This window comes from Xyrauchen texanus, chromosome 21, assembly GCF_025860055.1.
Source record: "Xyrauchen texanus isolate HMW12.3.18 chromosome 21, RBS_HiC_50CHRs, whole genome shotgun sequence".
Taxonomy (NCBI): Eukaryota; Metazoa; Chordata; class Actinopteri; order Cypriniformes; family Catostomidae; genus Xyrauchen; species Xyrauchen texanus.
Window position 1 is genome coordinate 23318461 of NC_068296.1, and position 13693 is coordinate 23332153.

Below are 13693 nucleotides of genomic sequence, written 5' to 3' on the forward strand. Positions count from 1 at the left end.
TTTTTAAGATCATAAGACTCTGGAGTTTTAGCAGTTCCCAGGATACACGTAAAGGAGGTAGAGCCTTCCTAAACGATTGAACTATTAAAACAAGAGATGACGCGCCAGCCCAAGCGCGGACTACCGCTGCTCTTCACCATCATACAAGATAGGCAGGCTATTTCACATATAAATTATTTATTATCACGCTGCCATTGCCTTAAAATAGACATTCATATTGCTAACGGTGAATAATAGGCTATATTTTGTACTACCATGTTCATTCTGATGTCATATAATATAACGATTATATGACGGTTTTTTATTTTTTTTATTTTACGCTTTGCTGCCACATATTATTTTCTCGTAATAACAAGATCATATGTCGTTAAAACAACATTTTTTTCTCGTAATAACAAGATGTTATGTCGTTGAAACTATTTCTCGGCCTTACAAGGACATGTGTCATGTAGGCTAGAAAATATGCCTTATGATCCACATAAAATGTAACCTATCACGCCTTTATCACTTCTACGTTCAAAAAGCTTAAGCAAATAGTAGCAGCCCCCAATCAGAGGCGAACACTGAATAGGGGCCCCAGGCAAAATTAATAAATGAGGCGCTTTTTAAAAATATATATTTTATATAAGCTATAGCCTACGTTTTTTATATATATAGGCCTATATATGTTAGACTATATATATATATATTTATATATTTTTACTATATATATATATATATATAAGATTTATTTTTGTTAATAGACTATATTTTCATTACCTAGCGTATATAATTAAACAAAAAGTAGGCCTAGTCAAAACATAGCCTAAGTTGTTTATTTTTTACAACATTGTGTTCTTATTTGTTTAATTAACGAAATGTCAATCTTTGTCTTTATAACAGAAGATACAATACAATTCAATACAAAAAACTGATTTATAGGCTATTAATAATAAATGTTTGTGAAAAAGTAACGAGGCATTTTAATTGTTTATTAATAAACTAGTAGCCTAGCCTATTTCTAAATCGTCTGGAAACATACCTCCATCTCCGCTGTAAAGCGGATGCGCCTTTATAAGAAATTCATATGGATTATAATCAGACTGTTTTGCTTTCGATTCGAATTTGTTCGTTTAAAAGTGGACATTTCAAGCTTTAGCCTACATAGGCTATATTTTGTTTCAGTTCATTTTTGAGAAGCGATCCAGTTCACGGAGACCATAAAAGAGCGACTGATTGTTTTCTTTTATTTTACAAAAGCACAACGTTTCCATAGAAAAACGCAATGGTTCGTGCCCGCGCGCCCGTTCTGTTTTTCTAACATACGTAGGACTAGTGTTTGGACTGTTGTGTGTCATATTTGTATTTCTTCAGTCTGTTTGTATTTGTACAGTCTGTTTTCTATAAGAATGGCAATCGGTAAATGTAAACTTAAGTTGTTGGTAGGCAAACCTTGTGTTTTCATCTGTATTAACCTAATAGAACCGATCCAACAAATGCTGACTGTGCTTGCTTTAAGGTGCATTAAAAGATCATACTTTAACGAAAATTTACGCGCGCGCACACACACAGGAATACATTTATAAGTCTGTAAAAAAAGCCTCATAATTTGTCAAATAAAATCATACAAAATGCAGAACCACCACAAATATAAATTGGTGACACTGACACATGTGCGCGCACACAGAGGGTGTGAGAGAGAGATGAAAGGATGAGACAAAACAATTTAGCACACGCACATTTATTTGCAACATGATGCACCTTGAAACCTGGTCTGGTTCAACTTTTCCACAAATAGCACTGAAGAGCATTATCTTTTCAGCCATCTTCATGACATTGTGGATGGACTTCCTGTCCTTTGGAAAGGCGCAGCCCTACCACAGCTAGGTCTCATTCACTTTCCACACTCATAAGCAAACAGTCCAGAACCTGTCTTTTCAGATTTCACTATTGTGCTTCGGTCTAAGTGAAAACAAGATTAGGTGATTTTATGAGGCATTTTAATGCATATGGGGATGCTTTTCTGATTTAATCCTAAAACATATTAAAGTAATAAACTAAATCTGAGTTGTTGCTAGTTTCATTAACCTAATCAAACATCTACGTGGCACTAACACACCATCACTAAACATAAGTAGGCTATTGGACACATACAGTGTATATTTTAGCTATGAAATGTAGATAAACAGCATCAGAATATAAATCACCCAAGCTCATCACACGCACTACTTCAATTCTATTTGTTTATCATGCTAGTTTAAAAAAATAGATTCAAATGCACACATTCAAAACATTTTATTGATGTAAACAATCCAATGCCAACTTCTCATTTTTTGTTTTCCATCACACCTTTCCAAAACCAAGAGACCCTTTCAGGGCAAGGAACATAAGTCTTTTGAACTCCTCTTCTTCTGTAACCCCTCTCGGGAGGAAGAGGCAAAGGCTACATGTTGAGGAGTAAGGAATGCGGCAGCTCCCATCCTCCTGATTATAGAAGTCAAGCTGGCATTTATGCGGGAACCCAAGAGGGGGGACAGAATCGGCCCCTGTCACAAACACCAGCAAGTCCTCGAAGGAAATATCCATGTCCTCTTCTGCTGACACATACAGTACAATCACATGGCCGTTAAAGAAACTAGTTATAGTTGTATGCAAGAACTTCAAGAGAATGTACATTCACTATTCAGTGGTTTCCAAGGTGTGTGTGAGAGGGATCCATACATAGAAAGATGAACGCAGTGCCTCTTAAAAATGACTATCAAGATCATAATTTTTCTATGGTAGCAGAAAAACACTTAAGTCATTGCATAAAAAATATTAAATTACTACAAACAGCTCATATGACACACCTTGAATGGACATCAGCCAGCACTCCCAATGGAAGACAGTCTCCTCCTCCTGTTCTCTGTGGTTGCTGCCCTGTGGACTCCAGGATATTGTGAAGAGGTTCCTGATGTCATTCCTGGAGAGTTTCTCTTGTGCGTTTGTGAACAATGGGAGGAACTCTCTCCAGTTCATAGCCACCATCTCCCACATCTGGCCACATGAATTCATCCCGGCAATGAACTGTTGGACCATACTGGCCACCCTTAACACATAAATTAATTTCAATATTTTCACATCAATAACAAATTCAGGAGTAAATCGTCTCAAACAGTATGACTGTCAACATGACTACAATATTCACTGGTTAATATTCAGTAACTCCTACAATTTACACGACAGAAGACAATGGATTTCCATGAAAGTGTTCTGTTTGAAGCACTGTTCAAAATTCAGCTATGCAGTACAGTCACTAAACTACTTCATGTGTGCTTGAAACCCCATCCCTTTTTTATTTTATTACCTGTGGTACAAGTAATGAGTAACAATTTGCCCGTGAATTGTAGGCAGGTCCCTGAGAGAGGCTGTGTATATGTTTGGCACACCACAGTCAGCTATCCAGTCCCCCAATGTGCATTTGAGCTCTTCTAGCTCCTCATTGGTACCGCATCTCACAACCTGAGCAGACCAATCAATAAGTTTAGGTTACTGTGGACAGAACTTGTTTAGACAATGTTTCAAGATTGTAATGCAAGTGATAAAGCAAACTCTTAAAACAAGACTATAACAAAGAAAATATTAAGGTACCTTTTCAAGCTTAATCTCCAACTCCTCTTCCTGGAAAATATCCAGATCAAAGGAGGTCATCTCAGGCTTCTGGCCACACATGAGCAGAAATAGGTCTTTGTTCAGGCATCGGATTCCTGGTCCATTGTGGATAATGGACCAGGCCACCAGCTTTCCCGCAGTGTAAAACTTGTTTTGTGCCAACGCCCGTTGGTCATAGCTGAAAAGCAGTCGTCCTGGTCTTCCTTGGAAAATGCCCATCTTTTCCTGCAGTTCAATCATGAGCAGTCTGTAACAGAAACACAAAACATATATGGACTTTAAAATAATGGCACATCTGAAAAGGTACCAATGATCCCATAGCCTTTTGAGCAGGATGCAGCAAATTTTGAATTAACCTGAAATACTCCCTTCTTGGACCTCCATAGTCCTCTGCCATCTCCCCAACAAACTCGATATGTGGCAGTTTATGCCAGGCAAAATAGCTCCTGCTTAGAGCAGCACATGCACTCTGAAGAATGTTTTTGCGCCTGGCAATGACTGTGATAATGGAACTGAGGTCTAGATGGTCATTTTGAAAGACTTTCAAAATGTCAGCCAAACATCCTGAGAACACAGAAAATTAAACAATGACCACACATGCATAATCAGGCCATATAGGGTATACAAATTTAGATAAATTTAGATAAAATCCCACATTTGCATACATTGAGGCTGTTGCACCTGACTGGAGAATGGAGAATGGAGAGAGTTTCAACTTCTGATTCAGAGGAGTCCATGTAGAAGTCTTCCCTATGTCCCACAGAAGATGCAATATGATGATTAGGATAGGCAGTTCAGATATTGGGAAAAATCTGTTTTCACACAAACTGTTTTCGGCAAATTTACCATGAATATTTCAAACCAAGACAAACAAACCTCATATCCTCATGATTATGGCTACCAGAGGTGGCTGGAGCCTGGACTGTTGGTCCTGTGAATGGGTGGCAAATCAGAATTATTTTATGTGCATTACATGCACAGATATCAATCTGTTCCTGTGTGATCCTGTTTGTTCTAAGAAAGAATAGAATGTTTATTTTGCTGCGTGACTTGGATGTCAGAATGATGTTGCGCAGGCAGGGTTATATCCCCCTGCATTAGCAATCTGATCTAAATTTCCAGGATAACGTGTCACCACCGCATCAGAACGGAAAACATAGGGATTTGTTATAGACAATCCCACAACCTATTCCATATTCTATAATAATATTCTATAATAAAATCAAATAATTGAATATTCGAAAATCGTGACTCATCCCTGCACAAACCAACAGTTTGGTGATGCCGTCTGAGCCTTATGTCATAATTTTTAATTAGTCACGCGGTTATACCGTATACCGCGGTAAAATAGGAAAGAGGTTTGACGGTATCAAAATTTGGATACCGCCCAACTCTATTCACAAATCCTGCACCTCTAGTCCAAGTCAAGTCTGAAGTCTTTTGAGGAAGAGTCTCAAGTCGAGTCCCCATCTGTTGTTTCGGAGTTAAAAAAAATCCTACTGGCGAAGTCACACGGAACTCACATTTGAAAGAAATGTCGCCCATCGTGCAGCGAAGGGCGTTACACGCCTTCAACAAGCCAGCATCGGTGCTCACTCTGCATTTGAGGGTTTAACAACCCACTACCACTCCACCCTCATTGGTTTCGGATGTCACTCAATGTGGCGGACCCTCCACATGAACGCTCACAGAAGGTAGCAAGCAATTTCGGAAAGGCCCTTAGATTCTCTCTTAGAGTTATCTCGCAAACCCTATCTCGTCTCTTGGGTTAAGTGTCTCGTCCCACCCCTAGTTTCTATTTATCTGCAGTATTAATAATAAAATTAAAATAATTTACCTGCAGCCAGGCTGAACGTGGTGTTTGGAGCCTGAACTGGTGGTCCTGCAGCCAGGCTGAACGTGGTGTTTGGATCCTGAACAATCTACTACATATGTCTTTCCATTTGCTTCATTAGATGGGCTGAACTTTGAAGAAAAGGGAGGGGCTGATTGTAATATTATACAAAACGCCACTTTTTACGCCGTCTTTGTCAGACAGAAACGGCGCAAATTACGGCGCACTATGGATGGCCTGCGGCGTCAGAAACGGCGTCATTGGCTGGATAAAAATAACGCCGATAATGATGGCGTTTTTGCTTTGTAAACGGCGTAATTTGCGGCGTTTGTATCACAGAACGGCGTACTTTGCGGCGTCTTTTCGTCTTAAACGCCATAAACACCAGCGTTTTGAGAATGAAAGGCGTTTCGTTAGTGGCAAAATTTGACCCTTTTGGCGTGCCGTAGATTTGGGACGTCAGACGTCACGGTCACGTGTTGGAGCTGCGCTCAAAGTCCGCGGCGGCGTGGCGGCGACAAAGGTTTGTATTTACTTTGCGTCTGAATAACGTACGCGTGGGTAAACGTGTGGATAAACGTCTGGATAACGTACGTGTGGATAAACGTCTGGATAACGTACGTGTTAGACGGTGGGCCGAGGGGAGATTTCGTGTTTTCAGACGATCTCTGGGGATGGATTACCCAGTTTTTTATATATAACCGCTACAATTCTCAACAAAGCAAATAAAAATTGTTGCAACTCACATACTTTGCACATTACTATAATATCGGTAACTTTCTCCAGGTTATTTTCCCGGCGAATAGAGCAGGCGGCTACGTGTGGGGTCCGACATGCATGACGTATTTGTTGCCTTCATCCAATAGCGTGCGTGGGAAAGTGTCGGTGTTGGTGACGCGTTTGTCAACACACTGGCGCGCTGATATGAAGTTGCTGTCTGTGCACATCTTTTCGAGAAGTGATTTTAGCCCAGGAAAGATTGAACTTGTTAACTAATTTTGCCCACTTATGCTACATATTCAGTTTGACACAAAATGTGAATGTAGAGGTAACGTTATGCATTTTCACTGTTTTTATTTTATGTAACCATCTTTTGTCATACGATGTCCTGTCATTTCGTTGTAATCTTTAATAAATATACCGTTCTGATTTCACACATTTGATCCATGGTATTGCTTGGAAACACAACATCATAAAAACCATAGACATCTACAGCAGGATACAACGTTAAAATAGCCTAAATATAAAGTTATGAAACTTCACTTTGCCCTCAGCCAAAACGATTTGCCAAGGAACAAATTATAGATTAATGAGACCAAAGATCGCCCGTTAGATATACACAAGACGAATTATATCTCATGTTTAACCACTAGACATCAGAGCCAGCGGCAAACGTCAGAAGCACTAGCCGAGGTAAGGCTGTTCCAGGTGGGGTACATGAGCGCTGAGCGCCTGGATCTCTCACTCGATCCAGAAACGTCAGATCAAAATTTTAAATAGGCTCTATCTTTATGAATAAACCATAGATTTGAGCTTTAGACAACTACATTGTCGACTGAAAAACTATTAAAACTACATTTTGTGACACAATAACAGTAGTATTTTGAAATTTCTAATTATTTACTAATTATATAATGGCCAGATACAACCAGAAACAAATGTTCAGTCTTGCTTGTGAAAGGTAATTCCTCGAGACCTGTTTTCAGTTGTGTGGCAATTTGTACAGCCCCAAGCAGCACACGAAACACATTTTTCTCAATTCCTAGTATGAAAGTTATGGGAAAGTTGCCCTCCGCAATGTGGCGGCACCTTTGACGTATGCTCCAGCGGGCAATTGGGCGTCTATGTATTTATTGTGTCTATGAAAAAAATGAGCCAGACAATACTCTTTTTCTCGCACATTTTTACTGTGGAAGAAATGGCAAAAACATGAAGTGCTGCATGCATATATGTGAGGGAAATGGACCCACCATTCCCTTCACAGACATAAGTAGGGAGAAATTTATTAAATCGCTGTTTCTGTGGAAAGACCTTGAATGCAGAGAAAGTCTTATAGCAGAAGAGGCAGTACAGGCATACAAGTTACAAAGCCAGGAACCTACAAACCAGTTAGTCAAACCAGCTAACATTGGCTACCACAGGGAGTGCTACAGCCATTTCACAAATATCACGAAGACAGAACGAGCACAAAGGAGAAGAGAGAAGGCAGTATTAGTTGAAGAAACTGCAAATGAAGGCATAAACACATCCAGCGGGCAAGCTATCAGGCTGCAGTACACAGGAGGAGTCTTGAGTGCATGCCAGACATTCCTCCTCCTGTAAATCATGGCTGGAAGATGGTAGGAGATTTGTACGGAGTGGACTGGATGACACTTCCGCCAGCTCCAGAGGCCATACTGGAACTTGTGCACTGCTCATGTAAAAAAACAAATTGTGTTAAGGGTAGATGCACATGTAAACTGCATGAGCTGCCATGTACAAACCTCTGTCAGTGTGTAAACTGTGACAATAAGTCACTTGAAGATGACTAGGGCACATGTGGTTTTGTAAATACACGTGGGGAGGGGTGTGTGTTTGTGTGTTGGCTACTCCTGCAGAAATGAATCTGTATGATGTTTATGTACATTATAACTCTGCTCTGTTTGATAGCCTATGTTCTTTGATAGTATAATCTTATTTCTATTACATGCCGTTCTTCTTGAGCTCTTAGCTCTCCAGTTATAATATTGGCTGCTTGCTGACCCTTTAATGTTATGTCAGATGTAACTGATAATTAAATATGTCTTAACCATCAAGAGGTTCATGTTTACCTTGAGTTTTTGGCGAACGTTTGCAAAACAGTCGGAGGTAATTATCCGCGGACATACAGTGGAGCTGTACCCTATGTGAGTTGGACGAAGTGTTACCGTTAGAATTAAGTATTTAAACTTTACACCAAATCAAATATGTAATCGTATGATGCTAGCTACTGCTAGTTAGCCAGCTGAAACTACCCTACTTAAAACGACACTAACGAGACGCTTACATACGTTTGAACAACACAGTGTACAAAACAACATTTTTTTTTATAGATATCATATTCTAATTAAATGAATACTTACAATCACAAAAACAATGTCCTTGGCGATAGTCACTGTGCTGCCGCCGCAGATGCTTTTTTTTTTATTTTTCTTTATTGAAAGTAATCAACAATACAATCAAAGTAGCAAAAGTTTTTAAAAAAAGATACATACAAAACATAAAAAAAAAATAAAAAAATTTAATAAAAAAAAAAACACACTAAAACACAAAAGAATTAATCAAATAAACACATTGAATATAGTACAATTAACCACAGTCTTAACAGCTTTTTTGTTTTGCATGGAAGAGATAGTAGAAATATACTGTTCCATTTCAGTTTTTAGCACTGAAAAAAGTGTTTTTTTATTACCGAATTTACATTTATGGATATGGAATTTGGCAACAAATAAAATTAGGTTTACTAGAAAGAGTGCACCATTGTCCTTCCCACGGTCACTAAAACAACCAAAAATTACATTTTTGTAGAACAGGGAGAACTCAGGAAGAATATTGTCAACTAAAAATGAATTAATGTCTTTCCACAGCTTATATGTGAATTCACAAGACCAAAATAAATGTGAAATAGTTTCAGGATGCAAGCCACAAAAGGAGCATTTTACATCAATGTCATTCCTAAACTTATTTAAGCAAACATTTGTGGGGTAAAACCTGTGTAGTAACTTGAATGAGACTTCTTTAATTTTGTTAGTTAAAAGGAACTTCTGAGGTAGGGACCAGACTTTTTCCCAATCAATGTTAAGGTCAAACTTATTCCAATAGAAGGATGCAGGAGAAATAGAGACTAGGTCCGACTGAAACAAGGAGTTCGATGCTTTATTGGTAGAGAAACAGACTTTACCTAACGGAAGCTGAGTTGGATCAGGAGGTGACATTGACAATGGCGGAGAGATATCACAAGACCTGAATAACATACGAAGACCTGAGGGCACAGCATCAAAAACTATAGAGAATTCTCTTGGGCTTACTGGAATCTTATATTTGGCAAGAAATTCTGAATAACTGAATAGTAGTCCATTCTTATTAAAGAGTTGGCTGACTAATAAAATACCATTGTTGAACCAATTATCATAAAAAAGTGACTTGTTCTTATAAACAATATTAAAATTGTTCCATATATAACACCTCTGTGGAGAGAAGTTATGCTTGTAAAGTAAAGCCCATGCCAAAAGGGCCTGTTGGTGGAAATTGGAGAGTTTAACTGGGATTTTTTGTATTTTATAGTTACAGAGCAGAATAAATTTTAGGCCACCTAACTGTGAAAAGACATAATGAGAAATAAAATTCCAGATGGAAGTAGGGTGTTTGAGATATTGCTTGATCCAATTTATCTTCAATGTGTTGTTGAGCGAGCTAAAGTCTACGAAATTTAAGCCCCCTTTGTTGTAAGAATTCAGAACTACAGACTTACGAATATAGTGAGTTTTATTTTTCCATAGAAAATTAAATAGCATCTTATCGACAGATTTACAAAAGGAGTTATCTACATGTAATGACTGAGCAGCATAGGTTAAACGAGAAATACCTTCCGCCTTGGTGATTAGAACGTCTAGGTTACGTATGTAACCTCAGTTCCCCGATGGAGGGAACGAGACGTTGTGTCAGAGAACGACACTAGGGGTCTCTCTTGAGCGCCGATATTCACCTCTGTACTATGAAAAAAGGCCAATGAGAGTTGGCAGCCAGTATTTGCATGTCCCGCCCCCGGACATACGGGTATTTAAGCGGCGCAAATACGGGAGTTCATTCAGGATTTTTCTGAGGAGCCGGAAATGGTCCGGCCACAACAGGGGCTCGGCTCAGCAACGTGGCAAGGGGGACACAACGTCTCGTTCCCTCCATCGGGGAACTGAGGTTACATACGTAACCTAGACGTTCCCCTTCTGTCGCTCTCTTACGTTGTGTCAGAGAACGACACTAGGGGTCCACTTAAAAGCGCCATGCGCTGAGCCGTGTACGTGATCCGCTGATACAGGAGCGAGCAGGTATTCCTACGTGCAGAACGACCAACTGTATCAGCCGCACGTACCCTTCCCCAATGCCCCATTTAAGCCATCAGGATTCCTTATCGTTACCCCGGAGGAGGGAACAAGGTGACGGCCGCCAACATGGGAACGGGCCAGCCTGGCTGGGCCTCTTTTCTCTCTATGTTTCTCGCATAGAGCAACTACGGCCGGGGCCCTTACACGCATTGAGGGAAGGGGGTCTTAGCCCTTGGTAGGGTGGGGAAGACCCTGCGGAGGCCACACCTACCCGGAGGGGAGGCAAATTTGAGTGGCACATACATCGCATGGCCTATACCTAGGCCTTATGCGGAACAGTAGTGCGGTGGTAGCACCAGCCTCAGAGAGGGGGGAGCATACAGCACGGCACCTGAGGCAGCTGTGACTGCCTAAGGGAAACACGGCGTCAACTCACGTGAGGGGACAGAACCGTGGTTTTACACACAGGGGGAGTCCGAGCAGGAGGCCTTACCTGTGGGGCCCCTATACCAGTACAGGGTAGCTAGCGGTACCCGCAGTGGTTTGGGTCGGCGAGTCCCTCCGCAGAACTGCGACCTGCAAGGGCTAGGGGAGGAGCCAACCAGTGTCCCAAGCCTGGGATCTCCTGGGAAGAAGGCGCACTGTTTCCCCTGGTTAGGGGGAAGGGCGCTGGGTGCAAGCGATCCACCCGGTCAGATCGTCGGCGTGTCACCGAGTTCTACGGGCTCGGTACCTGAGAGAACACGGGACGAAACTGACTCAACTCGGAGATTGTAGAATCTCGCAAAAGTGTTAGGTGTTGCCCAGCCCGCAGCTCTACAAATGTCTGCTAGGGCAGTGCCCCTAGCCAGTGCCCATGAGGACGCAACACTCCTGGTGGAGTGGGCTCGGACCCGCAAAGGGGGGCACGGCCTGGGTGTGATAAGCCAGGGAAATGGCATCGACAACCCAGTGGGCGAGTCTCTGCTTGGAGACAGCGTTCCCTTTCTGCTGTCCCCCAAAGCAGACGAAGAGCTGCTCAGAGCGTCTGGTGCTCTGTGTGCGGTCCAGGTAAATACGTAAGGCACGTACCGGACACAGCAGTGAGAGGGCTGGGTCTGCCTCCTCCCGGGCAGCGCTTGCAGGTTCACCACCTGATCCCTGAAGGGTGTGGTAGGAACCTTGGGCACGTAGCCCGGTCGCGGTCTTAGGATCACGAAAGTGTCTGCCGGACCGAACTCCAGGCAGGCGTCGCTAACAGAGAACGCATGCAGGTCCCCGACCCTCTTGATGGAGGCGAGCGCGATCAGCAGGGCGGTCTTGAGAGAGAGGGCCCTGAGTCCAACTGAGTCAAGCGGCTCGAAGGGGGTCTCCGGAGTCCCCTCAGGACGACCGAGAGATCCCAGGAGGGAAATAGGTTAGGCCGGGAGGGAATCATCCTCCGGGCACCTTTTAGGAACCTGACGATTAAGTCGTGCTTGCCAAGAGACTTGCCGTCTACCGTGTCATGGTGGGCCGCGATAGCAGCAACATACACCTTGAGGGTGGAGGGGACAGCCTCCTCTCCAGCCTCTCCTGAAGAAACACGAGCACTGACCTAACTGCGCACTTCTGCGGGTCTTCGGCTCGGGAAGAACACCAGTTCGCGAACAGACGCCACTTCAGGGCGTAAAGATGCCTGGTCGAAGGGGCTCTGGCTTGGTTAATAGTGTCTATGACGGCTAAAGGTAGGCCGGCTAGACCCTCCGCGTCCCGGTCCAGGGACCAGACGTGGAGTTTCCAGAGGTCTGGGCGCGGGTGCCAGAGCGTGCCCCGTCCCTGAGAAAGAAGGTCCTTCCTCAGGGGAATTCGCCAGGGAGGGGCTGTCATAAGGAGCGTGAGATCCGAAAACCACGTCCGGTTGGGCCAGTAGGGGGCCACCAGAGTGACTTGCTCCTTGTCCTCCCTGACCTTGCATAGCACCTGTGCAAGAAGGCTCACTGGGGGAAAAGCGTACTTGCGCAGCCCCACGGGCCAGCTGTGAGCCAGAGCATCTGTCCCCAGGGGAGCCTCTGTGAGGGCATACCAGAGCGGACAGTGGGAGGTTTCCTGGGAGGCAAACAGGACTACCTGGGCCTTGCCGAACCTGTCCCAAATCAGCTGGACCGATTGGGGGTGGAGCCTCCACTCTCCGCCAGGCAAGGTTTGTCTTGACAGCGCGTCCGCTATCACATTGAGGTTGCCGGGGATGTGAGTGGCGCGCAGCGACTCCAGTCGCTGCTGACTCCAAAGGAGGAGACGACGGGCGAGCTGTGACATGTGGGGGGAGCGTACTCGGCCTTGGCGGTTTATGTAAGCCACCACCGTGGTGCTGTCTGTCCTGACCAGGACATGTTTGCCACGAATCATCGGAAGAAATTTCTTCAGGGCAAGACGAACGGCCAGCAGCTCTAGGCAGTTTATGTGCCAGCGCAGCGGGCCTTGGTTCCACCGGCCTGCGGCTGCGCGCCCGTTGCACACGGCGCCCCAACCCAATTTGGAGGCGTCGGTTGTAACCAGAACGCGACGGGACACCTGCTGCAAGGGTACCCCTGCCCAAAGAAAGCAGAGGTCTGTCCAGGGTTTGAAGGTTTGGAGGCAGGCAGTGGTAATTTCCACGCCGTGCGTGCCGTGGCGCCATGCTCGTCTCGGGACTCGAGTCTGGAGCCAGTGCTGAAGTGGTCTCATATGCATCAACCCCAGTGGCGCGACCGCCGCGGAGGATGCCATATGCCCCAGGAGCTGTTGGAAACGTTTCAACGGGACCACGGTGCCTGGCTTGAAGGAAGCGAGGCATTCCAGCACTGACTGAGCACGTTCGTTGGAGAGACGTGCTGTCATTGAGACTGAGTCTAAATCCAAACCGAGAAAAGAGATGCTCTGGACTGGGGTGAGCTTGCTCTTCTCCCAGTTGACCTGAAGCCCCAAGCGGCGGAGGTGCTCGAGCACCTGGTCTCTGTGTGCGCATAGTAATTCCTGCGAGGGGGCCAGAATGAGCCAATCGTCGAGGTAATTGAGTATGCGTATGCCCGCTCCTCGTAGCGGGGCAAGAGCTGCCTCTGCGACCTTCGTGAAGACGCGAGGGACAGAGACAGGCCGAAGGGGAGGACCTTGTACTGATACGCCTGGCCGTCGAATGCGAACCGTAGAAAGGGTCGGTGTCGAGGGCGAA

At 44.1% G+C, this 13693-nt stretch overlaps 2 protein-coding genes across 2 annotated transcripts in view; one reads left to right on the plus strand and one right to left on the minus strand.

The window, feature by feature from the left end:
• Window positions 1-13693, plus strand: part of LOC127661393 (multiple epidermal growth factor-like domains protein 11) — a 220211-nt gene that overhangs the window by 135872 nt on the left and 70646 nt on the right. The gene's annotated exons all lie outside the window — the stretch shown is intronic.
• On the minus strand, window positions 2308-3675 carry LOC127661394 (G2/M phase-specific E3 ubiquitin-protein ligase-like). Its single transcript, XM_052152061.1, has 4 exons — window positions 3610-3675; window positions 3326-3480; window positions 2829-3067; window positions 2308-2573 (listed from the first exon to the last, which is right to left on the minus strand). The coding sequence occupies exons 1-4, from the start codon at window positions 3667-3669 to the stop codon at window positions 2323-2325; spliced, it is 705 nt and encodes a 234-aa protein (XP_052008021.1). The 5' UTR covers window positions 3670-3675; the 3' UTR covers window positions 2308-2322.

Excerpts from the sequence above, each read along its gene's own strand:
- LOC127661394 (XM_052152061.1), bottom strand. The coding sequence starts at position 3,669 with ATGACCTCCTTTGATCTGGATATTTTCCAGGAAGAGGAGTTGGAGATT. Across the intron at positions 3,481-3,609 it reads TGGAGATTAAGCTTGAAAAG|GTTGTGAGATGCGGTACCAA; the intron begins GTACCTTAATAT and ends TGGTCTGCTCAG. Across the intron at positions 2,574-2,828 it reads CTGGCTGATGTCCATTCAAG|AAGAGGACATGGATATTTCC; the intron begins GTGTGTCATATG and ends ATGTGTCAGCAG.